At 38.2% G+C, this 23,813-nt stretch overlaps 1 protein-coding gene across 8 annotated transcripts; it reads right to left on the bottom strand.

Annotated features, from left to right (window-relative positions):
* Window positions 1-2,274: 2,274 nt before the first annotated feature.
* Window positions 2,275-19,588, bottom strand: TRMT10A (tRNA methyltransferase 10A). Of its 8 annotated transcripts, none has more exons than XM_059664769.1 (8): window positions 19,430-19,588; window positions 13,181-13,377; window positions 12,023-12,206; window positions 11,000-11,071; window positions 9,920-9,994; window positions 7,631-7,780; window positions 5,668-5,773; window positions 2,275-3,536 (listed from the first exon to the last, which is right to left on the bottom strand). In XM_059664769.1, exons 2-8 carry the CDS (start codon window positions 13,363-13,365, stop codon window positions 3,271-3,273), a joined length of 1,038 nt encoding a protein of 345 aa, XP_059520752.1. In that variant the 5' UTR covers window positions 13,366-13,377; window positions 19,430-19,588; the 3' UTR covers window positions 2,275-3,270. The 8 variants fall into 8 exon arrangements, with proteins under 8 accessions (XP_059520752.1, XP_059520741.1, XP_059520791.1 ...); XM_059664758.1 differs by lacking the exon at window positions 19,430-19,588 and adding an exon at window positions 19,074-19,213; XM_059664808.1 differs by lacking the exon at window positions 19,430-19,588 and adding an exon at window positions 19,074-19,213 and having other exon boundaries at window positions 12,023-12,185.
* Between the last annotated feature and the right edge of the window lie 4,225 nt (window positions 19,589-23,813).

Raw genomic sequence — 23,813 nt, 5'->3', positions numbered from 1 at the left:
TATAATAGCTAGAGGCCCGGTGCATGAAATTCATGCAGAGGAGGGGGAGTGTCCCTCAGCCCGGCCTGCACCCTAATACGGGACCTCTCGGGGAATGTCCGTCGGTTTAGGCCCAATCCCTGTGGGATCGGCAGTTGGACATCCTTCTCATAATCTGGGACTGCTGGCTTCTAACCACTCACCAGCCTGCTTGCCTGATCCCCCTAACTGCTCTCCCCTGCCCACCTGATCCCCCTAACTCAGGGGTGGGCAAACTTTTTGACTCGAGGGCCACAATGGGTTCTTAAACTGGACCGGAGGGTCAGAACAAAAGCATGGATGGAGTGTTTGTGTGAACTAATATAAATTCAAAGTAAACATCATTACATAAAAGGGTACGGTCTTTTTTTTTTTTTTTAGTTTTATTCATTTCAAAAGGGCCGGATCCGGCCCACGGGCTGTAGTTTGCCCACGGCTGCCCTAACTGCTCTCCCTGCCGGCCTAATCCCCATAACTGGCCTCCCCTGCCAGCCTGATCCCCCTAACTGCTCTCCCCTGCCAGCCTGAACCACCTAACTGCATTCCCCTGCTGGCCTGATCCCCCTAACTGCTCTCCCTTGCCGGCCTGATCACCCCTAATTGCCTCTGCCTTGGCACCCACCACCATGGCTTTGTCCAAAAGGACATCCAGTCTAATTAGCATATTACCCTTTTATTAGTATAGATTACTAAGAATAAAGCAACAAAACCAAGAGACAGAGAAGATCTATACTAAATCCAATAAACTTTCTAACAAATCCTATATAATAAAAGAGAAACATGCAAATTAACTGTCCCTCCTATGCTCAAGCCATGCCCACAAGCCACACCCACCAGCCAATCAGGAGCAAGTAAGCAAATTAACCCAACTAAGATGGCGGCAGCCATGGAACTAGAGCGAGCAGGAGGCTTGGGTTGCCCCTGGCGAGGGAGGAAGCCAAGCTTCCCGCCTGCCCTGGCCGAACCTGGGCTCCACTCAAGGCTACACAGTTTCTATTATAGAAGATAAATACCAGAAAAAAAAAAGAAAAAAAGGAGAGGCTGAAAGCTTGGGTCGCTGGGGAGCGTGGCCAGCCTGAAAACGGCCATCAGTCCCTCACCCAGGCTGGCCAGGCACCCCAGCGGGGATCCCCCCCAACTCTGAAGGGGCTGTGGGCAACCTGAAAATGGCCCTCAGCCCCTCACCCAGGCTGGCCACACCCCCATGGGGTGAGGGTCCCCACTGGGGGGCTTGGCCAGCCTGCAAACAGCAATCAGTCCCTCACCCAGGCTGGCCAGGCATCCCACCGGAATCCCCCACCCCCGAAGGGGCTGTGGGCAACCTAAAAATGGCCCTCAGCCCCTCACCCAGGCTGGCCAGGCACCCCAATGGGGACCCCTACCCAGAAGGAGGTGTGGCCAGCCTGAAGACAGCCATCAGCCCCTCACCCAGGCTGGCTAGGCACCCCAGTGGAACCCCCACCCTGATCTGGGACAGCCTTCAGGGCAAACCAGCCAGCCCCTACCTGTGCACCAGGCCTCTATCCTATATAATAAAAGGGTAATATGCAAATTGACCCTAACAGCAGAATGACGGAATGACTGGTCACTATGATACACACTGACCACCAGGGGGCAGACGCTCAATGCAGGAGCTGCCCCCCTGGTGGTCAGTGTGCTCCCACAGAGGGAGCTCTGCTCAGCCACAAGTCAGGCTAATGGCTGCCAGTACAGCGGTGATGGCGGGAGCCTTTCCTGCCTCTTCAGCAGTGCTAAGGATGTCCGAATGCAGCTTAGGCTGGCTCCCCGCTGGCAAGCGGAGATCCCCTGAGGGCTCCCGGGCTGCCAGAGGGATGTCTGACTGCCAGCTTAGGCTCAATCCCCCAGGGAGCAGGCCTAAGCCAGCAGGTGGACATCCCCCGAGGGGTCCCAGATTGCAAGAGGGCACAGACTAAGGGACCCCCCACCCTGAGTGCACAAATTTTTGTGCACTGGGCCTCTAGTGTGTATATAATTTAAGATGCTGGTGAGTAAAAAGAACAGAAACTTCATTGATCATCAAGGAAGGCTTCTGAAATCTTACTATAGCTGTGACAAAGAATCACTTACTTTAAACATAACTACTCTTCAGTTCCTGGTAGGAAACTAAAACATCTCATTTAGCCCCTTATTCCCTTGCCAATGTCCTTATACAAATGTTTAGTTATAGATTTTGCACTTCAGGAAATTCAAATTCCTTAGTATTGTTGAACACAACCATTCACACAAATACACATATATGGTAACTCAATCCTGTTTATCGTTAAATAAGAATCATACATGATGTGGACAAACATGTACATACAGTATATGAATATTTTCATACATGCTTATATTAGTTACAGAAATATGTATTTACATGAGTTTGCTTATGATAGTAGGCAGATGCACATATAAATTTATTTACTTTAAAAATCAACCGATTTTCAAAAAAACTTTAAAAAGTTTATATGGAATGAAAAGATAGCTGCTGAGAGCTATTTCTTTTTAAGTAAAGATAAAATTGATCCTTCAATGGCCTTTTAATATAGTCTAGCCTGAAAAATTAAGTTTGTAATTGAAATAATTTATCACCATTGTTTGAATTTAAAAATATATTTAAAAATAAAATAAAAATATATTAGATTAATTCTTCAGTGATTACATTAGAACCACCAAGAGGCAGAAACAGAGACAAGTCCATAGTACAAAAGAAATAAATTGTAGAGTATTTCGGTTGGATACTTTTTCCTAAAATCACAATATTCCCTTGAAGTTACTAAATTGAATATGAAAGTTGCAAATACATTTCCCATACTGAAAATGGTGCACTTACAGGAAATTTGTGAATATCTGCTCCACAAATAGGCATAAATCAGAAAGAGATTGATATAAACATAAAATAATAAAACTAAAGGATCAGAAGGCACATTCTGAATAATACAACCCAGTAAATAAGAGAATGAAGATTTATTATTAAAGTAAAATCCTCAAAAAAACTTATTTGAGGCTTAGAAAACTATTTTTAAAAATTACATCTTTTTAAAATCTTATGCAAAAACAAAAAATACTTTCTTACAAGGACTTTTTATCCACTCTGTAAGTTTATCTACTCTATAATATTCACAACAGAAATAACAAAAAATAAAATTTTCTTCCAATTGGAATAATGTACGAAGCACCTCATTTTCTTAGTTTTTCCTTAACCAGAAAAAAAAAAAAATGCACACACACAAGAACACCCAGATGACATTCCTATGGTATAGAGTGCACTGTAGATTCAGTGCTATTTTCTTTATCCTGCTTTTCTTCTTCATGTGGTGAATCTAGTTCATTTCTGCTAGTTTCTTCCTCACTGGAATCACTGTCCAATCCACTTTTAACCCTAGCAGACGTCTTGTCATGCAAAGAACTTTCACAGGTTTTGTCTGTGGGAACAGCTCCTTTCCTTTGAGGTAAAACAGTAAAAAATGCTTCTTGCCAGTCTCTTGTTTCCAGGTATTCCAGAATAATCTCGAACACTGAAACAAAGACAAACTCTATACATTTCTTAGCCAAGTTCATCACAATGCTGCATACTATATTTTAAAATGCATTGATACTATGTCCTAATAATTTCTACTTTGTTCTTATCACCTTGTTTCCCTATTGGCTCTCAGAATCAATTTGCCCCAAAGCTCTCAAGCCTGTTCTTTAGCTTTTTCTCAATTCCATTCTTAAGCACTTAGAAGCTTACCATTATTCCTTGTCAGTAATAATTAATACACAGAGAATCTTTTTGCTTCCTTCCTATTCTTTATCCCTTTCACTTCTTTATCCTTTATGTGCTAACATAAAACTAGAAAAAAAAGGTTAGGATTAATCTAAATTTCTTCTATTTTTCATATATAGCGCCACTTACTCTAGGGAAGATCTTGCCTGCTTTTTGTTTCATATTTAGAGTTAAAATTTAATACTATCTCCAAATTACTCTCACATTAATACATTGTTGAAGGGTCAATTTGGATTACTTCATGGAAAAGTAATTTCCACAATCTATCAAAGGTCTTAGAAGCTCAGTCCTGGAATCAGTAAATTCATTTATATAACTCCCTACAGTCTACCACAAAGTTCTTAGCACATAAAAAGAGCCCAATAAACAGTTGTGCATCAACAAAAATCTCTACTAAAAACTCCAGACAAATGTCTAAGAATGTCCTTTATAATGTTATTTACAATAGTAACCAAAAAAATCATCAACAGAAGAATGTTGTAAATAATATTATATATGCATAGGGAAGGAACTGGAAGGAAACACACCAAAAAGAAGAATGGTTAATTATTATATATTCAGATGATGAATATTATATAGCCATTAACAATAATTCAATGACATGAAAAACCCTATCTAATAAAGAGCTAATATTCAAATGTACCATCACTCCAACACACAAGATGGCCATCAGGGGAGGGCAGTTGTGGGCAATCAGGCTGACAGGGAAGGACAGTTGGGGGGGACCCAAGCCTTCAGGGGAGGGTAGTTGGGGGGGACCAGGCTGGCAGGGAAGGACAGTTTGGGGCATCCAGGCCAGCAGGGGAGGACAGTTAGGGGAGACCAGGTCAGCAGGGGAGGACAGTTAGGGGAGACCAGGACTGTAGGGGAGGACAGTTAGGGGAGACCAGGTCAGCAGGGGAGGACAGTTAGGGGAGACCAGGACTGCAGGGGAGGACAGTTAGGGGTGACCGGGCCAGCAGGGGAGGGCAGTTGGGGGCAACCAGGCCTGCATGGGAGGACAGTTAGGGGTGACCAGGCCTGTAGGGGAGGGCAGTTAGGGGTGACCAGGCCTGCAGAGGAGGATAGTTAGGGGTGACCAGGCCTGCAGGGGAGAGCAATTAGGGGCAACTAGGCTGGCAGGGGAGGGCAGTTGGAGGTGACCAGGCCAGCAGGGGAGGGCAGTTGGGGGCGACCAGGCCAGCAGGGGAGGGCAGTTGGGGGTGACCAGGTCAGCAGGGGAAGACAGTTAGTGGTGACCAGGATGGCAGGGGAGGGCAGTTAGGGGCAATCAGGCCACAGGGGAGCAGTTAGGCGTCGATCAGGCTGGCAGGGGAGTGGTTAGGGGTGATCAAGCTGGCAGGCAGAAGCAATTAGGGACAATCAGGCAGGCAGGCAGGCAGGCGAGCAGTTAGGAGCCAGCAGTCCTGGATTGTGAGAGGGATCCCAGATTGGAGAGGTTGCAGACTGGGCTGAGGGATGGGGACACGGACACACACACACACACACACACACACACACACACACCGTGCACAAATTTCGTGCACCGGGCCTCTAGTATAATTATAAGTGAGGGAAAACACCCAGATTTATAATATTTTATGTAATGGAGTAAGAATCCAATTATGTTATAAATAATATTATATATGCATAGGGAAGGAACTGGAAGGAAACACACCAAAAAGTTAATACCAAGTATCTCTGGGTAGCGAAATTATAGGTTATTTATTTTTATGTTTTTCTGTATTTTCAAAATATTATAAAATATGCATGTATTATTTCTATATTCAAACAAATTATAAATCATTACATTTTATAATTTTGTTTCTAGCAAGGTGTATATTTTATATTTTCACAATGTTCACTCAGGTACATTTTCACTTTATCTCCTTATAGCTTACCATGATTAATTGCCAAAACTTTTCTACTATTCATCTTCACAAAATTTCCAAGGGGTAGCTGTGCATGATCAATTCCATGATCTGATGCTTGTTTATATGTGAGTCCCTAAAACAAAGACACTATAACTTGGACTAGAACATTAAATTACTTTAAAGTCTACAACAAATAAATAATTTTTAAGAAAGACTTAGTTCAAAGACCATTATCTGACGTGAGTGTGTTTATGTGTGTCTGTGTTTGACTGCTAATTTGGAAATATTCTCTTGACAATAAGGATAGTTGGAATGTTCAGGCCTTTTGTTTTAACCAATTTGCAAGTGAGGAAACCAAAGACATGTTCCCTGCTCTGCCACAAAGCTCCTAAGGGGCAGAACCATAGGAAAAACTTGCCTTATGCCTCCTGATTCAAATACCTTTTCACCATTCCATACCACCTTTCTCTTAGAATTTAAAATACTCAATCAGAACTCCTAGAGAAACACCATCATTCTTTTCATGAATACAAAAGACATACAGATAAAATTATGTTTCAATTACATAACAATAGGAGGCACAAATAACCAAAACAAATACTATAAAAAGCTGAATTGAAAAAAATTTTTAATTGCCTATAAATTTAATTTTTCCCTTCTGTCAATTAAAAGAATATTGAATATGAATTTTCTTTCTTCTCAAAATTAAAATCCTTAAAGCCTAGGTCTAACCAGAACGGAAATAGCCAAAAGATAGTACAGAGAAGGAAGAACTAAATTTTTAACCAGTAGTTTGCATATTTTAGGGACAAATAATAATGATTGAGACAGATGCTTTTGAAAACAAAATTGTTTTAGTTCAAAAACACATACAACATGAAAGATAAAAATTTGGTTTTATATAAGTAACAAAAAAGAATATTTTCACTAAGAAAACAATAAAAAGGCTAAAGGTCATTCTGATAAAATTCCCTCTGATGCTATAGAGATGCACTGTCCAATAAGAGCCACATGTGACTATTTAAGTTTAATTTGTTACAATTTTAAAATATTCTGTTCTCAATTATACTATACACATTTCATGTGTTCAATAGCCATAGGACTACCACACTGGACAGAATGATGTAAGTATTTCCAACATTAGAAAAAGTTCTACTGCACAGTGGTGCTACATAAGAATACTGATTTTGTATTATTCTGATGACAATATTTCCTCAGACACTTAGTAAACATGCTTTTTCTTTAGTTGGGTTGAATTTAGCATGTTGTTAAGTAGCTGGCAAAGTATAAAATGATATTTTCTCTTAGAAAGTGTACTTCTGTAATTTTTCATTCAAATGATGAGGAGGAGGTGGAAAGATACAAAAGTAGAAATATAAGAGAACAGAAAACACATCCCATGAAAATCACGTATTTAAAATAAAAATGATCAGTTTTGTTATAAATTTTATCAGAGGCCTAAAAACTGATTAATAGCAGCATCTTCTATCAATACAGCATATTGTTTAAGCATCTGGGCTCCAGAACAATTTACCAGGTTTCAAATATCTGCTTTACTACCTACTACTATTGATTTTAGACTTATTTTCTTTAGGCCTCCATTTCCTCAGCTTTAAAATGCAGAAAATATCAGCACTGACCTCACTGGTTTATAAGTGAGGATTAACCATAGTAATGTACGGGGGGGGGGGGGGGGGGAGCGGCAAAAGTAGGTTTATAGTTGTATGTGAAACACAGAGTTTATTCTTATGTTATTATTTATTAATTAGTGTATTATTTTCCATATGAACAACTATAAACCTACATTTGCCCAATCTTGTATGTGAAATGTTTTGCTTAGCCAAAAAGGTGATTGAAATATAGCTGGCACTCAGTAGAGATCAGCTATCACCAGTATTATTGCTACTATCAAAAAGTATTATTGTTATTATTAAGAAAAGTGATATATCAATTTTAAGTACAAGCAAAAGCAAAAATAAAAACTTAGTACCTTTTGATGGTTGTGATCTACTAATCCTCCAATCACATAAGCCTTTGATTCATCTAATTCCTTCAGTACATTTGGTGAATCTGATGTAAGATAAATCAGATCTTCTTTCTTTATGAATTCAATATAGTGTTCTGGTTTAATGTGGATATCCTTTAAGACACATGGGGACAGATGTGATTAATTAATAGGATTTTGTGAAAATTGGCTAATAATCAATTTGAAAGGAAGTAAATCATATGAAAAGAAGTCTGAAAGAATGCTGCAATGCATTATTTATAACCTACTACTTAAATTCCTTGTCACCTCACACATCAATTATTTAAGTGGCTTCCTGATGCTATTTCCCTGTCATTAGCCTCAGATCCCTCCAATTTACTTCCACACAGTAATGGTAGCCTCATTTTCTAAAAACACTACTTTCCATGTTTTATTTTCATCTGTAGGATAAAACTGAAATTCTTTAACTTAGTAACTCTTTCCTGAATGTGGCACTAACCTACCCCTTCTAAGTTTATCTCTGCTCCAACAAAACAAAAGCATTTTGTCACATATTTGCTCACATTATTTCCTGGTTTTCTCCAATTATTTCTTCTCTGTCTACACAAATTATTAAAAGAAAGTGCTTGTAGATTTAATAAAGTCCATGAATCCATTTCTACAATGATACACAAATAAAATCATCTTCATCAAAACTGTTAGATCAGAGGTACAAAACTGAACACCAGTTGGCAGTCAGAATTTTGCAAATTATATTGATAGAATAAAAGAAAATACATCATCAGATTCAGATGACATTCAACCAGGACATTCAACCTTTAAGGAAATAAAAAATGAAGCAGAACTTGTCTCACCTAAAATGTATAACCTACCCTATATAATAAAAGCCTAATATGCTAAGTGTCCAGTTGTCCATTCAACCAATCAAAGAGTAATATGCTAATGATATGCTAAGGCCACTCAACTGCTCGCTATGATGTGCACTGACCACCAGGGAGCAGACGCTCCAAATGGTAGGTTAGCTTGCTGCTGGGGTCCAGCTGATCGGGACTGAGAGAGATGGGCTATGGCAGCTCTAAGGATGTCCGACTGCTGGCTTAGGACCATGGGGAGCAGGCCTAAGCCATTAGTCAGACATCCCCCGAAGGCTCCTGGACTGCAAGAGGGCACAGGCTGGGCTGAGGGGCCCCCTAACCCCCAAGTGCATGAATTTTGTGCACCGGGCATCTAGCTGATTAATAAGCAATCACCTTTCTAAAAATGTTTTATTATAAATTTGGGTCCTATAGTTAATAAGCGCCCCAAGAGGGACTTGAAATTAAAGACCGATGAACTTATGTTTTTCTGGAAAGCTGGTGGTATAAATAATAAACTTAACAAGCCACAAAATAACTGAAAGTATGCCTTCTCTAACTGATTACATTATTTCTCAGGAAAATAGTACAGATAATAAAATAAATGCAGTCATTATGGGATTAGAGAGTGTAAGAGGAAAAGTTTGTCGTGGTGAGAACTGGCTTTGAGAAAGAAAAAAAAATACAAGAATAACCCAGTACTTCTCTGAATAAGATTCCTCATGAATTGGTACTAAAGCCAATCTATTAGTCATTTTTGCAAATGACTGAGAATGGTTTTGTCCTATAACAAATGTGAGGCACATATGTAATTTTAAATCTACCTGTGGCCACATTAAAAAAAGTGAAAAGAAATAAGTGTAATTAATTTTACTAATACATTGCATTCAACATAATATACCCAAAATGTTATCATTTCGACATATAATCTTTTTTAAAATTTCAAGGAGATATTTTTACATTCTTTTTGGGGGGATAGGTACTAAATCTTTGAATCCAATATATACTTCACATTTATAGCACAATTCAATTTAGACCAGTCACATTTCAAGAATTCAATAGCCACATGTGGACATGGGAGAGCACAGATTTAGAAGCAACAATGCAAGTATATTTTCAAATTTTAGAGTGACTTCACTCTTACAAATAATGCAACGCCAGTTTGCTATGTAGAGATTGAATAAACACCTTTAAAATTTTTCCTTCTTAAAAATATGTTTTAAAGTTGGGGGCAAAATAGAAGTGAGATTTAATGGGAGCAAGTACAAACAGACATCGCAGTCTTTTTAGCTTCCCTTATTCCCTTAAACTTAGGTACGGTGACACACAGGGTTTGGAGACTGGTGACTCCTATATTTATTAACATTTGAGTAAAAAATGTAGACCTTTAAGCTTAAAACTATTTGAAATTATGGGAGAGTTAATCTACTGTAGTTACCTTCCAGTTGACCCAGCCTTTGTCATTTTCATCCATGTTCTTTTTCAACTGGCCTCCATGGCTTGTCAAGTAAAACTGATAGAGTCATCAGCAAGGGAAGAAAGAGCAAATGACTATTAAAGTGCAATATTTTATTTCCCTCATACACTAATCTGATTGTCAATGAAATACAATATATTTTCATTCTAGAAAAAAATAAATTTGTGGCATGCTTTAAACACACAAAAATAAAAAAATACAAAACATGTCATTTCTACCACAATAACTTCCTTATGGCATCTACATTTTCATCCCATTTTTCCAAGCACCCATAATCAGCCTTTCCCTTAATGATCACTTTTCTACAAACTCCCCACTCCCATGTCAAGTTTCCTTTCCCTTTCTTTTGCCACCACTGTTATTTGTTACCAGTCCCAAGTCTCCATAATTCTTTGATTCTAAAACCTGACACTATTTCAAGTCTAAGCAAGGATGGAAAGAATATAAAATGTAAAAATATAAAATTACTATCACTTGATAAGAAGAAAATATCTAACCAAACATTTACTAAGAATTTCTAGTTCTCAACCTCAGTGAGCCAGTATTAATTTTAGGTCACCGAGATTTCAAACAGCAGGCACTTCTTGACAGCAGGCAGCTAGTCTCACAAAGCACTCCCTCACTCTAGCTAAGAAAGTACTTTTCAAAATTATCAATGGCTCAGAATCTTTTAAGTAGAATAAACCTACCAACAGGTAACACAGCACACATCAGTTCCCCCTAATCTCTGGAATAGAAGGAATGAGAGCTAAGAAACTGGTATATGTGTATATCCTTCAGTGAAGATGTTCACTACACAGAAATGAGCAGGTCAGTGTGGACAAGACTGATGATAACTGGGCAGTGTGTTTGAGAACGCATATGTGAAAAACTGTTTAAAATATTTTATCTTTGTAGAAAACATGTTTCAAATAGGCATTTTGTTCTCGAAGAAGGATTATCTGTAAGACTCTTGTAAAGGCCGGCAGGATTATCTATGCTGTTTCCCAAGGGAAATATAAGAAAGGAAATTGGAGTCTGTTTTAAATCTCTCAAACATACCTGCACAGGATGCAGTGCTCGTCGATTTTCTGCATAACATCGTTGAATCTGCTTATGAAGTTTCTTAATATCCTATAAAAGAGTGCAATTTTTAAAGCATCGTTTTCAAAATCACCTATAGCCATTCCACAATCTTAGTGGAACAGAATAAGCAGAATAACTAGACAGGTACATTTTTTTTCTTTTGAAATACAAGTCCTTTCTGATAATTTCTATTCAATTTCCTTATGTAACTAACAAAATTACTATAAGTCAACACTCTGCAAGTGAACCATTATTTCATATTCTGCATCTACTTAAAATGCTAGTTCATGCCCTAACCGGTCTGGCTCAGTGGACAGAGCGTCGGCCTGCGGACTAAAGGGTCCCAGGTTCGATTCCGGTCAAGGGCATGTACCTTGGTTGTGGGCACATCCCCAGTAGGGGGTGTGCAGGAGGCAGCTGATCGATGTATCTCTCTCATAGATGTTTCTAACTCTCTATCCCTCTCCCTTCCTCTCTGTGAAAAACTCAATAAAATATATTTTTTAAAAAAATAAATAAATAAAATGCTAGTTCATGAAAAAATTTACTCTACTTAAGAAATTCTCTTACAGCCATACTATTACTATTTTTATAACTTACCAATGGCTTGGAAAGTAATTAAATTATCTTCTCTTCACTAGAATTGTTTAAATAACCAGGCTTCTCAAACTACTAAATAAGAAATAATTCTATTAAGACAATCATACTGCTTATTTTCTTAATTGTGATTAGGACAAAGAAAACCACTCACAGATCTTTATGATCAATATGCAGTTACTGAGTTTTATAATCTAATCATGGTGTTTGTCTCTCCTGTCAACACACACATATACATAAGAGGAATTTATTAGCTAGTTTAATTTAGGGGTCACAGAGTTTAGAAAGCCTGATTTAAGATGCATTTTAGTACATAAATTTATATCAAAGTGATATTACAGATTAAAGTAAGAATTACTCAGCCTAGTTTACCTACAGGGTTTTTCTGACAATGATTCATACCTTTAATACCATCAAGCTGTCAAAACTACAGTCAATGATAAGGCGAAGTGTGCTGTGAACAACATCTCTTCGAATACGTTTTCTATCATTTCCATCTGAGTTTGATTCCAGTTGACACTGCCGCTCCAATTGCTTTCTCTTGCGTTTTTCCTTCCTCTTTTGTCTAAAATCAGTATTGAAATAACTTTTTGGTGTAATTTATAGATTCACATACAAGACTCCTCTAAATAGATAAAGAAACATTACTTTTTTAAATCAGCAGGCTAAACCATATGAAACTGCCACTTTTATGGACCAAAATTGGTCAGATATCAGCAATTTTACACAGTCCATCTAAAAATTTTAGAAAGGAAGAAAATGGGTTTGTAAAAACAGTATAATGCTTTTTACACAAATCCTTACTATACTACTAATAAACTCATTTATTATTGGTATCATATTATAAGAAAACTTTACAAATACTTAATTTGAGAGCTGTGATATGTTTCACTTGTATCATTCTTCCCCTACATGATTTTCAAGCAACATTTATATGGTGTAGAAAAAAGGCAAAGTAAAATTGTTAGTGAAAAAAAATCTCTTATACTTTTTTTCTCTAATCTGCATCAACTATAGTTTATTTTCTCTCAGTAAATTTTGGCATTATACAGCGGTGGGCAAAAGTAGGTTTACTACTGTAATACAAAAAAACACAACAAATAATAATACAAGAATAAACTGTTCCGTATACTCACAACTATAAACCTACTTTTGCCCACACCTGTTTAATGACAGCTTCAACCTAACTGTTCTCAAAACCTGCAATAGTTCTTCTAGAAAAATCAATGTTAGGCCTAAATTTGATCTTTCTGAGGAGGTTATTTTTGTTCCATATCTAGGACATGGATGCTAATTATATCCCCTTCCTAAGTTGGTTATTTCAGAAATTGTGCTGCTACTCACAATAGATTTTGGGTGAGAAAAAGTGTGCAGTATAAATTCATAAACACTGCTAAAAAGAAATTCAAAACATAGTTTTAACAGCCAATTGACAGTGTTAGCTAACAATATGCGTAGTCCCAATTTTAATTAACACAATTACTTTTAATGTGTCAAAGGACCATGAAAGGCCCAACATTCCATATTTTTGAATAGGGGAGAATGCATTTTGAAACATACTTGCGGAGTTCTCGTTGTTCTTCCCATTGTTTCTGTTTTATTAGCTTTTTCATTTGTCGTTTAGATATTGGTTCAAACTTTTCATCTAATCTTGGCTTCTGACTTTCCTTTTGATCTTCACTTAAGTCTTGCTTTCTTTCAACATTAGAAGTCTCAATAATTGCTGGCACCATTTCAGATGACATTATTTGATGCCTCTGAAAAATTGAAAAGCAACTTTGACATAGATGATTCACACACAGAAAAGTAAACACCAAATAACCAATAGATGTGATTACAATTAAACCATTTCAGAAATGAATAAAAATAAAAATTTAGCCCTGGCTGGATGGCTCAGTTGGTTGAGCATTGTCCCGTACGCCCAAAGGCTGCAGGTTCCATTCCGGTCAGGGCACATACTTAGGTATGTGCCTAGGCACCTAGGTTGTGGGTTCTATCCCAGAGTGTACAAGAGGCAACCAATCAATGTCTCTCTCTCTCTCTCTCTCTCTCTCTCTCTCTCTCTCTCTCTCATCTATCAATCTCTTCCTCGCTCTCTAAAAATCAATAAGCATATCCTCACCCAAGGATTTTTTTTTTAAGTGAAAATTTATACAATTAAATGTTATTTACTGACAAAGACCATGTAATGAAATGGGGTGCTTTCATGGCACAATTTTTCCAGAAGGCAACACAGATTTATGTTTCAAGAGCTTTAAAATACTAATACCCTTCACTCAGTAATTTACTTCCTTAGAATAAATTCCTGTAAATGAATCAGAAATATACACAAAATGCAAAAGAGTATGCAGTAGTCCCCTCTTATCTTCAGTGGACACATTCTAAGATCCCCAGTGGATGCCCAAAAAGGTGGATAATACTGAACCCTTTATATACTATGTTTTTTTCTAAACAAACATATAATAGTTTAATTTATAATTATAATCATAGTAAAAATATTAAAATTAATTTATAAGTATGTTTATATTATAAATATTAGCATTTTTTAAATTTTATATAATGAGATTAACAATAGAAAAATTTTATACTGTAGCATAATAAAAGTTATGTAAGTATGGTTTCTCTCTCTCTCTTATAACTGAGATGGCTAAGTGACTAATGGTTGGGCAGAGTATACAGCAAGTACGTTGGACAAAGGGATGATTCACATCCCAGGTGGGATGGAGCGAGATGGCCTTAGATTTCATCACACTACTCAGAACTGTGCAATTTCAAACTTACGAATTGTTTAATTCTGGAGTTTTCCATTTAATATTTTTAGGCTGGTTGATCACAGGTACTGGAAACCACAGAAATCAAAACAGTGTTTTGTATATACTGCAGTGTTATTTTCAAGAATGAAAAATTAAAAACTACTTGAATGTCAGCAAAAGGGATTAAATAAATAAATTATAATTTATCCATGACAGGGGCTTGGAATACTAAATGGCCAGTAAAAATAATGTTTTCCAAAATTATTTAGTGATAAAGAAAAACGGTTATGTTAGATAAGAAAATCAAAACAAGAAATATATACATTTTATCCAATTTTGTTTTAAAAAGCATACACACAAAAATGACGCTTACCCATGATATTCTGCATTTTCTAAAATGAGAATATATTGTTTTATAATATAAAAATATTAAGCACTTAAAAAATACTTTTTGTTAATCATTATCCGAGGATATTTTTCCAGTGATTTTTAAAGAGTGAAAGGGAGGGAGGGGGTGAGGAAGACAGAGAGAGAAACATCAATGTGAGACACATCAACTGGCTGCCTCCCGCACACACCCTAACTAGGACTGGGGATATACACTCATAATTAGTTTTGACAAAAGATATGCTATAGATCTGTGTAGTTTGGATAGTGCGGAAAACAAATCTGGTTGCCCCACGTCCATATATTTCATTATCAATATGTAATTGTAAATATTCCACTTTAGTCATGGCTAAGAAACAAAATATTTAAGTTGATTCTGAAATCAGCTGTAGAATACTTAGGGCCATCTCAAACATCTTCATTTAGATTTAGCCACCCAAATCTTTATGTCTATTACCCAGAACTGAACTTCCCTTCACATTAGGGAAAAAAGCTAAAAATACTGAGATTTCTCTTTAACAGATTTTTAACACCAAAGCTTAAAAATGTATTTATTATTTATCCCTACCAAAGACTAAGCATGAAGCTTGCAGATGTTCTAATGGCCTTAAAGAAAATTATATGACTTCTCCTACTTATAGAAATAGCTAAGAAGTCTGCAGAGAAGGTAACATCTAAAAGAAAAATCCACACAACTCAGAAAATGAAAGGACAAAACCTTTGCAGAACATAATTTGAGTAGTAGTTTTGTTACATGGTTCTTGCTTTCTTTAAAAGTACAATGTTATAATAGGACATACAGGGGTAACTAAGCAAACTTGGAAAGTTTACCAAATTTTGACTGCGAGATAAGAAATTTTAAGCTGTGCTTTGGGAGCTACAGCAAAAACCCTGGTGTTTTACTAGGTCACAAAATTACTAAAAAGGAAAAAGAATCATCTAGTAATCCAAGTAAGAGTTCACAAGTTTTCCTTATACCACTAACCAAACCATATCCTTAGTTTACAGGCACACCTGCTAGATATGACAAATCAAGTTTGAATCTACATGGAAAACTCCATATGGGTAGGGATGATGTCTACTTTTGCCTTACATTATATTGCCAATACCAACACGGTGCCTGGCACTAAGCTATTTATTATATATTGGTGAAATAAATAAATGAGTGACTATGGTATTATTACAAAGGATTTTTTTTTAAATAATGAAAATAGTAATAGCAAACTATTATTACAGTGCTTAATTTAAAAAGTATCTAATTTAATCCTTAAAACCAACCCTATGAGGTAGACAAGTGTTATGCCTACTTTATAAGGAAAGTACAGTTGAGGTTAAATAGCTTGCCCCAAATTACAATACTAAATAAATTCCTAAGAAACAAGGCAACTAGAACAAATTTAGCACAAAGTGGGTCCTCAAAACACTTGCTGAATGAATAGATAAATGAAGTAATAGGGTTGAGTCAAACACAGATCTAACTCTATTTTCCAGGAATCCAAAATGTTATTTAGAAAATAAGGATTTTCAAGAGAATGTAAAAGAGCTATGCCGCTTCAACCCTGCTGTTGAAGGGCTCTGAGATTTGTGTCACTGAAAGGAGGAAAAACAGCTTTATTCATATGCTACCGCATAAAAAAAATTAGGACAGACTTCCTAGAGAAAATAGCCAAAAGTTCATGTTTTGAGGCAACCTGACTTGAAATACATGACAATACTGAATAAAAGATACAAAGGGAAAAACAAGAAAGGTATAGCCAAAACAAGAACCAAACAAGATCTAGAACAGTTCCTGTTGCGTCTGCTGTGCAACGGCAATTGGAAGTTTCCCTAGATTTAAAGTAGGGAGAATTATAATAACCCAAGACAGAAGGTAGGAGAGATGGGAGACCATTTAAGATGAGCCCTTAACCTATTGTGGGAGGTGGGGCTTCCTCACGTAAAAGGCTGAAAATGGGTAAAATCCGACTTGCTTTTAGAAGCTGAGGACTTGAGAGAAACTTGAAGGAAGCGGAAACAGCCTGTGGGCCAAGCCCCTGAGGTGATGTATGAACTTAGGACACCACATGATTAGAATTCTGAGTCACCTATGCAAAGTCCACTGTGGGCCGAAGCACTGAACGGGCCAGGAGTGGGAGCGGCCGCAAGGTCAGTACCGGACGGTTGGTTTGCAGAGAGGAGATGCTAACTCCATGCAAGATTAGTCTGCAAAGCAAAATTACAAAAAGAAAAGGTAAAAATAGAAACAACAAAAGCAACAATCAGGAGATAAATTCATTCTATATAAACTGGAAATAATAGGGTGATATGAAAATGACTTTAAAATAAGTGGTTGGAATCTTTCAGAGACTATAAGGAGTAAGAACCATAAAAACAAAACAGGAAATTGGGACACAAAAGCAGGCACAAAAGAATACATGAAATATCTCAAAGCTGTTAAAAGACCTGGATTATAGAATGAGAAATGGAAGCAAAAAGGTAGAGATAAATGTATAACCTTGAGTGTATCTATTAATAATTTTTAAAAAGCTGGAAAATAAAGTAAGCATTCAATTTAAGAACAGAGAGACAGAGGAAACTCTATAAGCCTGACAACATTAGGAGAAAACTTTAAAATAAATACTGTGATCCCCAGGATCACTTGTGTTTTACTTCCTTTCCATAGATACTACATTAAAGTCAGTAAGGCATGTATCCAAAACAATGTAGGATGGAGAAAGCATAAGTTAAACCTGTCCATTAAGCTAAACATGCAAACTTAAAAGCACAATTAAAATTCACAGGAAACAAATTACTCTCTTCATGAAACAAGAATATTTTAAGAGAGACTATTGCTGTTACCATTGGCATAGTTTTTTGCTATAGTTCTCTATTATATTAAAGAACTGCAAGTGTTGACTGGCTCTATAATATGAAAATTTCAAAAAGCAATTTTATAGCAACCTTTTACAGCTCAGGCACACCAGGGGGAGCTTTTGCCTTTCCCATCTGAGAAGTCTGCGTTCAATGTAACTTGGCCCATCACTGCATAGCAACATTTTTAAACACCCTGTCCAACACATAGCAAGATCACACACTGGTCAACATCACTGCCATTTCTAAAGCTCTTCCCAATTAAGAAAATGCACTGCAGAAAGTGAGTTTTTTTTTAAAGATCTGAATAAGCTAGACAGAAATGTTAGCTGGCGGTCCTCCGTGTTATTGTTTACAGCATACTGTACATACAAGGACACGTGCCATTTCCCACTCTCTGTACCTGCAATAAGCAGTTCCTATGCACTAGCTTGTTCAGATTACATGTCAAGCAAAATACATGTGCGATGTTGACTAGGTATGCCTGCTTTCCTATTTCGGTTTTTCCAGTTTGTAAGCTCCGTGGCAGAGCTTTGCATTCCTCCTTCACATGCAGCGACACTCACAGTACATGTTCATTCATCCAACCCTGTGCCGCAAATATTTCAGAACGGTGTTTTGTAGCAATTATGGAAACATTTGTGTGAAACTGTTTAGCATAGAATTTTTTTAAAAGATGGTTAATTTAGTCACAGAAATAGGTTGTGGTTTTATAAAGCTAAGAACGTATAAGTATGACTTAGACCATTTGATGTGGGATGAATACATAATAAAGTGTTTCATTATTTATTTCCGCTTCTTAATACGTATTTCGGCAGGAAGAACACATTTGGGAACAAAAGTGAATGGCCCAAGAAAAGTTAAAGAAAACAAAAAACTTTCATGGATTTTATTGATGGGGCTAAAATACTAGTAAAGTCTTCATAAATTATGACAGACTCCCTCCCAGAAGGATCCCAACGAACGCTGAAATAGCTGCAGAATGGCATCAACTGACCTGACGGGGAGAGGGAAGGAATGGCCTTTTTAAAACGCGCCGCCCACGTCTGCATAGCAAACGCGCTCGGGTCAACTGTCAGGCCCTGGGCGGAGTTGGGCCGGGACGGGGAAAGAGGGAGGATTTAAAAAACAAGTGAGAAAATCATCGCTTGCTCTCCTCTGTCTTTACAAATACGCCCGAATTCTAACACTTAAAATAGTATTTCCGTGTAATCAAGTAACACCTCGGTTTTAAAACCGCCCTGAGCTCCCCACGATGCGGCCTAAAAGCACCTGCAGCCACTTGCACGGGGTCCCTACAACGCAGAGCTCTGCCAGGTCGGCCTCTCGCTGGAGAAACGAGACGAGGGTTCACGAGGTACAGCGACCTGCCCACGGTCTCTGGGCACCAGGGGCAAAACCACAGCTAGTTGCCCGGCCCTTCCGGCTCAGGCTTCCCCGCCCTTCGTTCTCCGGACACTCACACTCTTCGCAAACTAGGGACTGGATCCCGACCCCCAAAGAGCTGTCCAAAGCCGGAGACCCACCGCAGAGGGCGGCGCCTCGCCCCGCCAGGCCACGCGCCGGCCGACGCACGCCAGAGGCGGGACTCAGTTGAAAGCACCCAATCAGGGAGCTTCTTGGAGAGCCAAGGGGGACGCGCGCTACCTGACGTCACTTCCTTCGGGACCGGGGTCCCGGCTGCCACGCCCATAGCCCCGCTTCCCTCTTTCCCGGAAGCCCTCGTTGCTAACCGAGGGCGGCTTTGGCTGATCGCCCTTTTTGTGGCCGGAGGAATCGAAGGGTAGGCGGGCGCGAGCCTCAGCTCCCGGGGACTTACCGAGCCGAGGGGTTTCCGGGGAACCTGAGAGCACGCGCAGAAAGCCCTTCTGGAGTGGTCTTGGTACCCGCACGAGGCCTCGTTGGGAAACTTCAACTCCCAGAGGCAGGGATGGCAGCTGCACGTTGGCGGCTTCGGCGGCGACGCCTGACGTCATGTAACTGCGCCAACTCCGGACCCGCAGCCCGGGAAAGCGAGCGGGGAGGGGTGGAGAGGGGGGTTCACGTGGGGCGGGGTCAGGAGTTCGGGTTTTGGAGTGGGAGGTCGTTACAGTGATGGGGTTTTTCCATTCAAAAGCACGTGTGTCCCTACGGGCATGTATTCATTCATATGTTCCTGTGGGGTGATGGGGCAGGGGGGCTTGAGACATTCCTGCTCTTGAAAATTAAAAACACGAAACAGTGACTCGGTTATTACGAAGGGCTCTTCATTCTTCTGTGTTGGAGATGAGAGGAAAGCATCTCTTGCCTAAATTTGTTATAATTCATAGAGAAGACGGTTATCAGTATCCTATATTTTACACAATTCAAATGGGAAATCAAATTTTAAAAGATTCCCAATAAGGTGCGTTTAAGCTGGAATGTTTAAGCCGGTTTTCTTGCTTACAGTTGGAGATCTTACTCTCCATTCATTCCTTGAGTTCTTTTTCCTATGGTGTTTTGCAAAACATCAGGTGACATTTCATTGTTTATAATACTTGACCTTATGTAATCTTTTTGCTATATATAGACCAAGTCAACGGAGAGAGAACTGAAACATAAGCCAGTAGATTGTTGTTTTCTGCTTAGTTTTTTTTTTTTTTTTTGCTCCTACTTTTAACAAGTGATTATTGCAGAATTTGAAGATACGAATAAAGTTTGAAAGGAATAGAAGACTGCTATCAATATGAGAACAATTCTGAAGTACACTTTTCTTTTTAAAAAATATATTTTTTTATTGGATTCAGAGAGGAGGGGAGAGGAAAAGAGAGCTAGAAACATCAATGATGAGAGAGAATCGTGGATCGGCTGTCTCCTGCACCTTGCCTGCCGGAGCCCAAGCCCACGACCTGGGCATGTGCCCTGGCCTGGAGTCAAAGCATAACCTCCCGGTTCCTGGGTGATGCTCAACCTCTGAGCCACACCGGTGGGGCGAATGCACATTATTCTTGATATTTGAAAACGTATCTGAACATGTCTAAAGGTTTCAGTGAATAAACATTAAATTCAGAATTTGAGTTTTCTAGAATTGAAATGTATCTAAATTTAATCACAAAAATGACTTCCCTTGCTTTAAACTCTCAAATATTTCTTGAAAAACATGTCAGCTGTAGCACTGTTGTGGGTCACTCTGTTTATTCCTCATCTCAAATCTAAAAGATCTCATAATTGAGCATTGGATCCATTTTTGATTTGTTAGTAGGGAATCTTTTTTCAGCTGCCTCCATATCAGGGCAAAGAGTAGCTGAGGGAGGATTAGTAATTGGATATGTAGCCCTTCACATGTAGGTCATTAAATGCAGGCTGGCACGGTGATGGGCAGATCTTTTAACAGCTGTTCAGTTGTTCCTCAGGGATCTGTGTTATGAAGAATTATATATTTTTTTCATAATTAATAGTTGGCACCCTTAGATATTTTTTTTAAAACTTAAGTTACTTTAAAAACCCTCATCGTGGAGTCAATAAGTTTTCTTTTAACTTTATAATCGTGGTGCAAAATTTGAAGTGATTGTAGCATCAATCCTAAGCAAACACCAAAAAAGTACCAGCAAAAAAAAAAAAAAGTAACAAAATAATTTCATGTTTATTAATTTGTAAAATTCATGTTTGACACATTTTTTGAGTTCCATAGTTTTTGTCTTGGTTTTGATACAAAGATAACTCAATCATGGTTGGTATCTTTAAGGAATCCCTAGTCTAGTTGGAGAACCAGCAGCAAGTAAATACCATATAACATACGTGAGATGCTTGTACATGGAAAGGAGCAGCTGAATGCACCTAGAACCAAGAGGCATAGTTTCAGAAGTTGAATAAGTTTGCTCCATCTTGGAAAGTAAGTAGGGGTTTTCGAGATAAAAAGAGAAAGGTATTTAAAATATTGGGAACAGTGAAAGCAGAGACATGTCATAGCTTGGCACATGACTGAAAAGTTTTGAGTAGGATGAGGAAGGAAGAGAGAAGAGCTCTGAGGATTTTTATAATCTGGACAACTGTATGAATGTAATTGTGCTAACTGGATCATTTAGAGAGTAGTGGAAGAAAAATAGGTTTTGCAAAAAATAGTTTGGTTTTGACTATGGGTTCTGTGAGTCTAAAGGACGTCTCAGTTGAAACAGATTTTGAAATCACGTAGTTGGTAGATTAAGCCAACATAAGAGATTTAAATCAAAGAGATGTTAGTCCATGGTTATAAACCTATAATGGTTATGAGGACTGGAAGGTAAGAAGGGAGAAAAACCATCTGGGACAACAGTGTCACAAACAGGAGAGCACATTCTCTGTTTAATTAGGGTACAAGTTCCAAGTAGAAATGTGGGCCTAGTGACATCAGATCTCAATTTTTTTTAAAAAATATATTTTATTGACTTTTTACAGAGAGGAAGAAGGGAGAGAGATAGAGAGTTAGAAACATCGATGAGAGAGAAACATCGATCAGCTGCCTCCTGCACATCTCCTACTGGGGATATGCCCGCAACCCAGATACATGCCCTTGACCGGAATCGAACCTGGGACCTTTCAGTCCGCAGGCCGACGCTCTATCCACTGAGCCAAACCGGTTCCGGCGAAACTTGGTTTTTAAGTGTTGTCAGCGATTTAAAAAAAAATACTGAGCAGGCTAAACAAAACATGTCTGGGAACCACATTCAGACGATCGGTTGCCAGTTAACTTGGACTGTATATTGTAGAGTGAGAAGGGGACTACAGAGAGAACCAGAATTTTAGGACAGAGAAACATAGTAGTAAATACAGTTATGAGCTCCTCCAAATGTTTGGCCTGAGAATATTGGGCAAGCAATCACAAATGTCATTATTTTAGGCCTAATTCTGATATCCCGTTAAGTTTGAGAGTACTCTGCAGCAAGTTGAGAGTGGGGAGGTATAGGAATAGAGCACACTTGTGAGGAAGGTCAGCACTCCAGATCTGCAGGTATGACATTCTCATGTTCAACCAACCAAGCATCAAAAATATACATATTTTTAAAAATTACATTGTTGCTGATGTGTACTATAGGGTGGGGCAAAAGTAGGTTTACAGTTGTGAGTACAGGAAATAATAGTTTATTCTCATTACTTACTAATTATTATTTTTCATACGAACAACTGTAAACCTACTTTTGCTCCATCCTGTATGTAGGTAAGACTACAATGGTTGTGCTCTGCTGAACATATACAGATTATTTTTGTGTGTGATTATTCCCTAACAATACAGTATAACAACTATTTTCACAATGTTTACATTGTATTAGATATCACAAGTAATCTAGAGATGATTATACAGTATAAAGTATACAGGAGGATGTGCATTGATTATATGCAAATGGTACCTCATCCTATATATAACTAGTGGTCAGGTGAACAAATTCATGCACATTGAAAGGAAATTAATTAGAAGAAATATTTTAATATTGCTATTCACCCTTTCTCTATAATAGAAGTGTCAGAGATGAAAGGGAATTAGTAAAATGTACATGAAAATAATATGTAAATTGATTAATAAAAAGCAATAACAACATGATATAACAAATATTTTCCATGAAATTTTTACTGTCAAAATCTTCATCATTAATATTTTTATTTTTTCTAATATATTTTATTGATTTTTTACAGAGAGGAAGGGAGAGAGATAGAGAGTTAGAAACATCCATGAGAGAGAAACATCGATCAGCTGCCTCCTGCACACCCCCTACTAGGGATGTGCCCACAACCAAGGTACATGCCCTTGACCGGAATCGAACCGGGGATCCTTCAGTCCGCAGGCCGACGCTCTATCCACTGAGCCAAACCGGTTAGGGCTATCATTAATATTTTTAAATATGCCAGGTATTCTGGAAAATTTATATCATTTGGACAAACTTTGCCTTTGCTACAACATCGAATAAATTTTTCATCAGATGGTTTTTCATCAGAGAAATTTAGGGATTGGCAACATTGACATGTAACAGTCATTCCACCACAACTGTGTTCTATAACTGCATCCTCATTTACCTCATTTTCACTATGAAGGCAGTTCCTACCGGTATTGGCAGTACTTGTCGATGACTGTTCTTTAGACATATTCTGTTGATGACATTGCTTTCTTTCAGCCTCAGAGGTACGTTGCACCAATATTTGGTCTTCAGATACATTCTGTTGAGGATGCTGGCTTCAGAGGTATGTTGTGGCAATAGTTGGTCTTCAGACATATT

Source organism: Myotis daubentonii, chromosome 1 (assembly GCF_963259705.1).
Source record: "Myotis daubentonii chromosome 1, mMyoDau2.1, whole genome shotgun sequence".
Taxonomy (NCBI): Eukaryota; Metazoa; Chordata; class Mammalia; order Chiroptera; family Vespertilionidae; genus Myotis; species Myotis daubentonii.
Note: the sequence above shows the minus strand (reverse complement) of the source record. Positions and strands in the feature narration are given on the sequence as shown.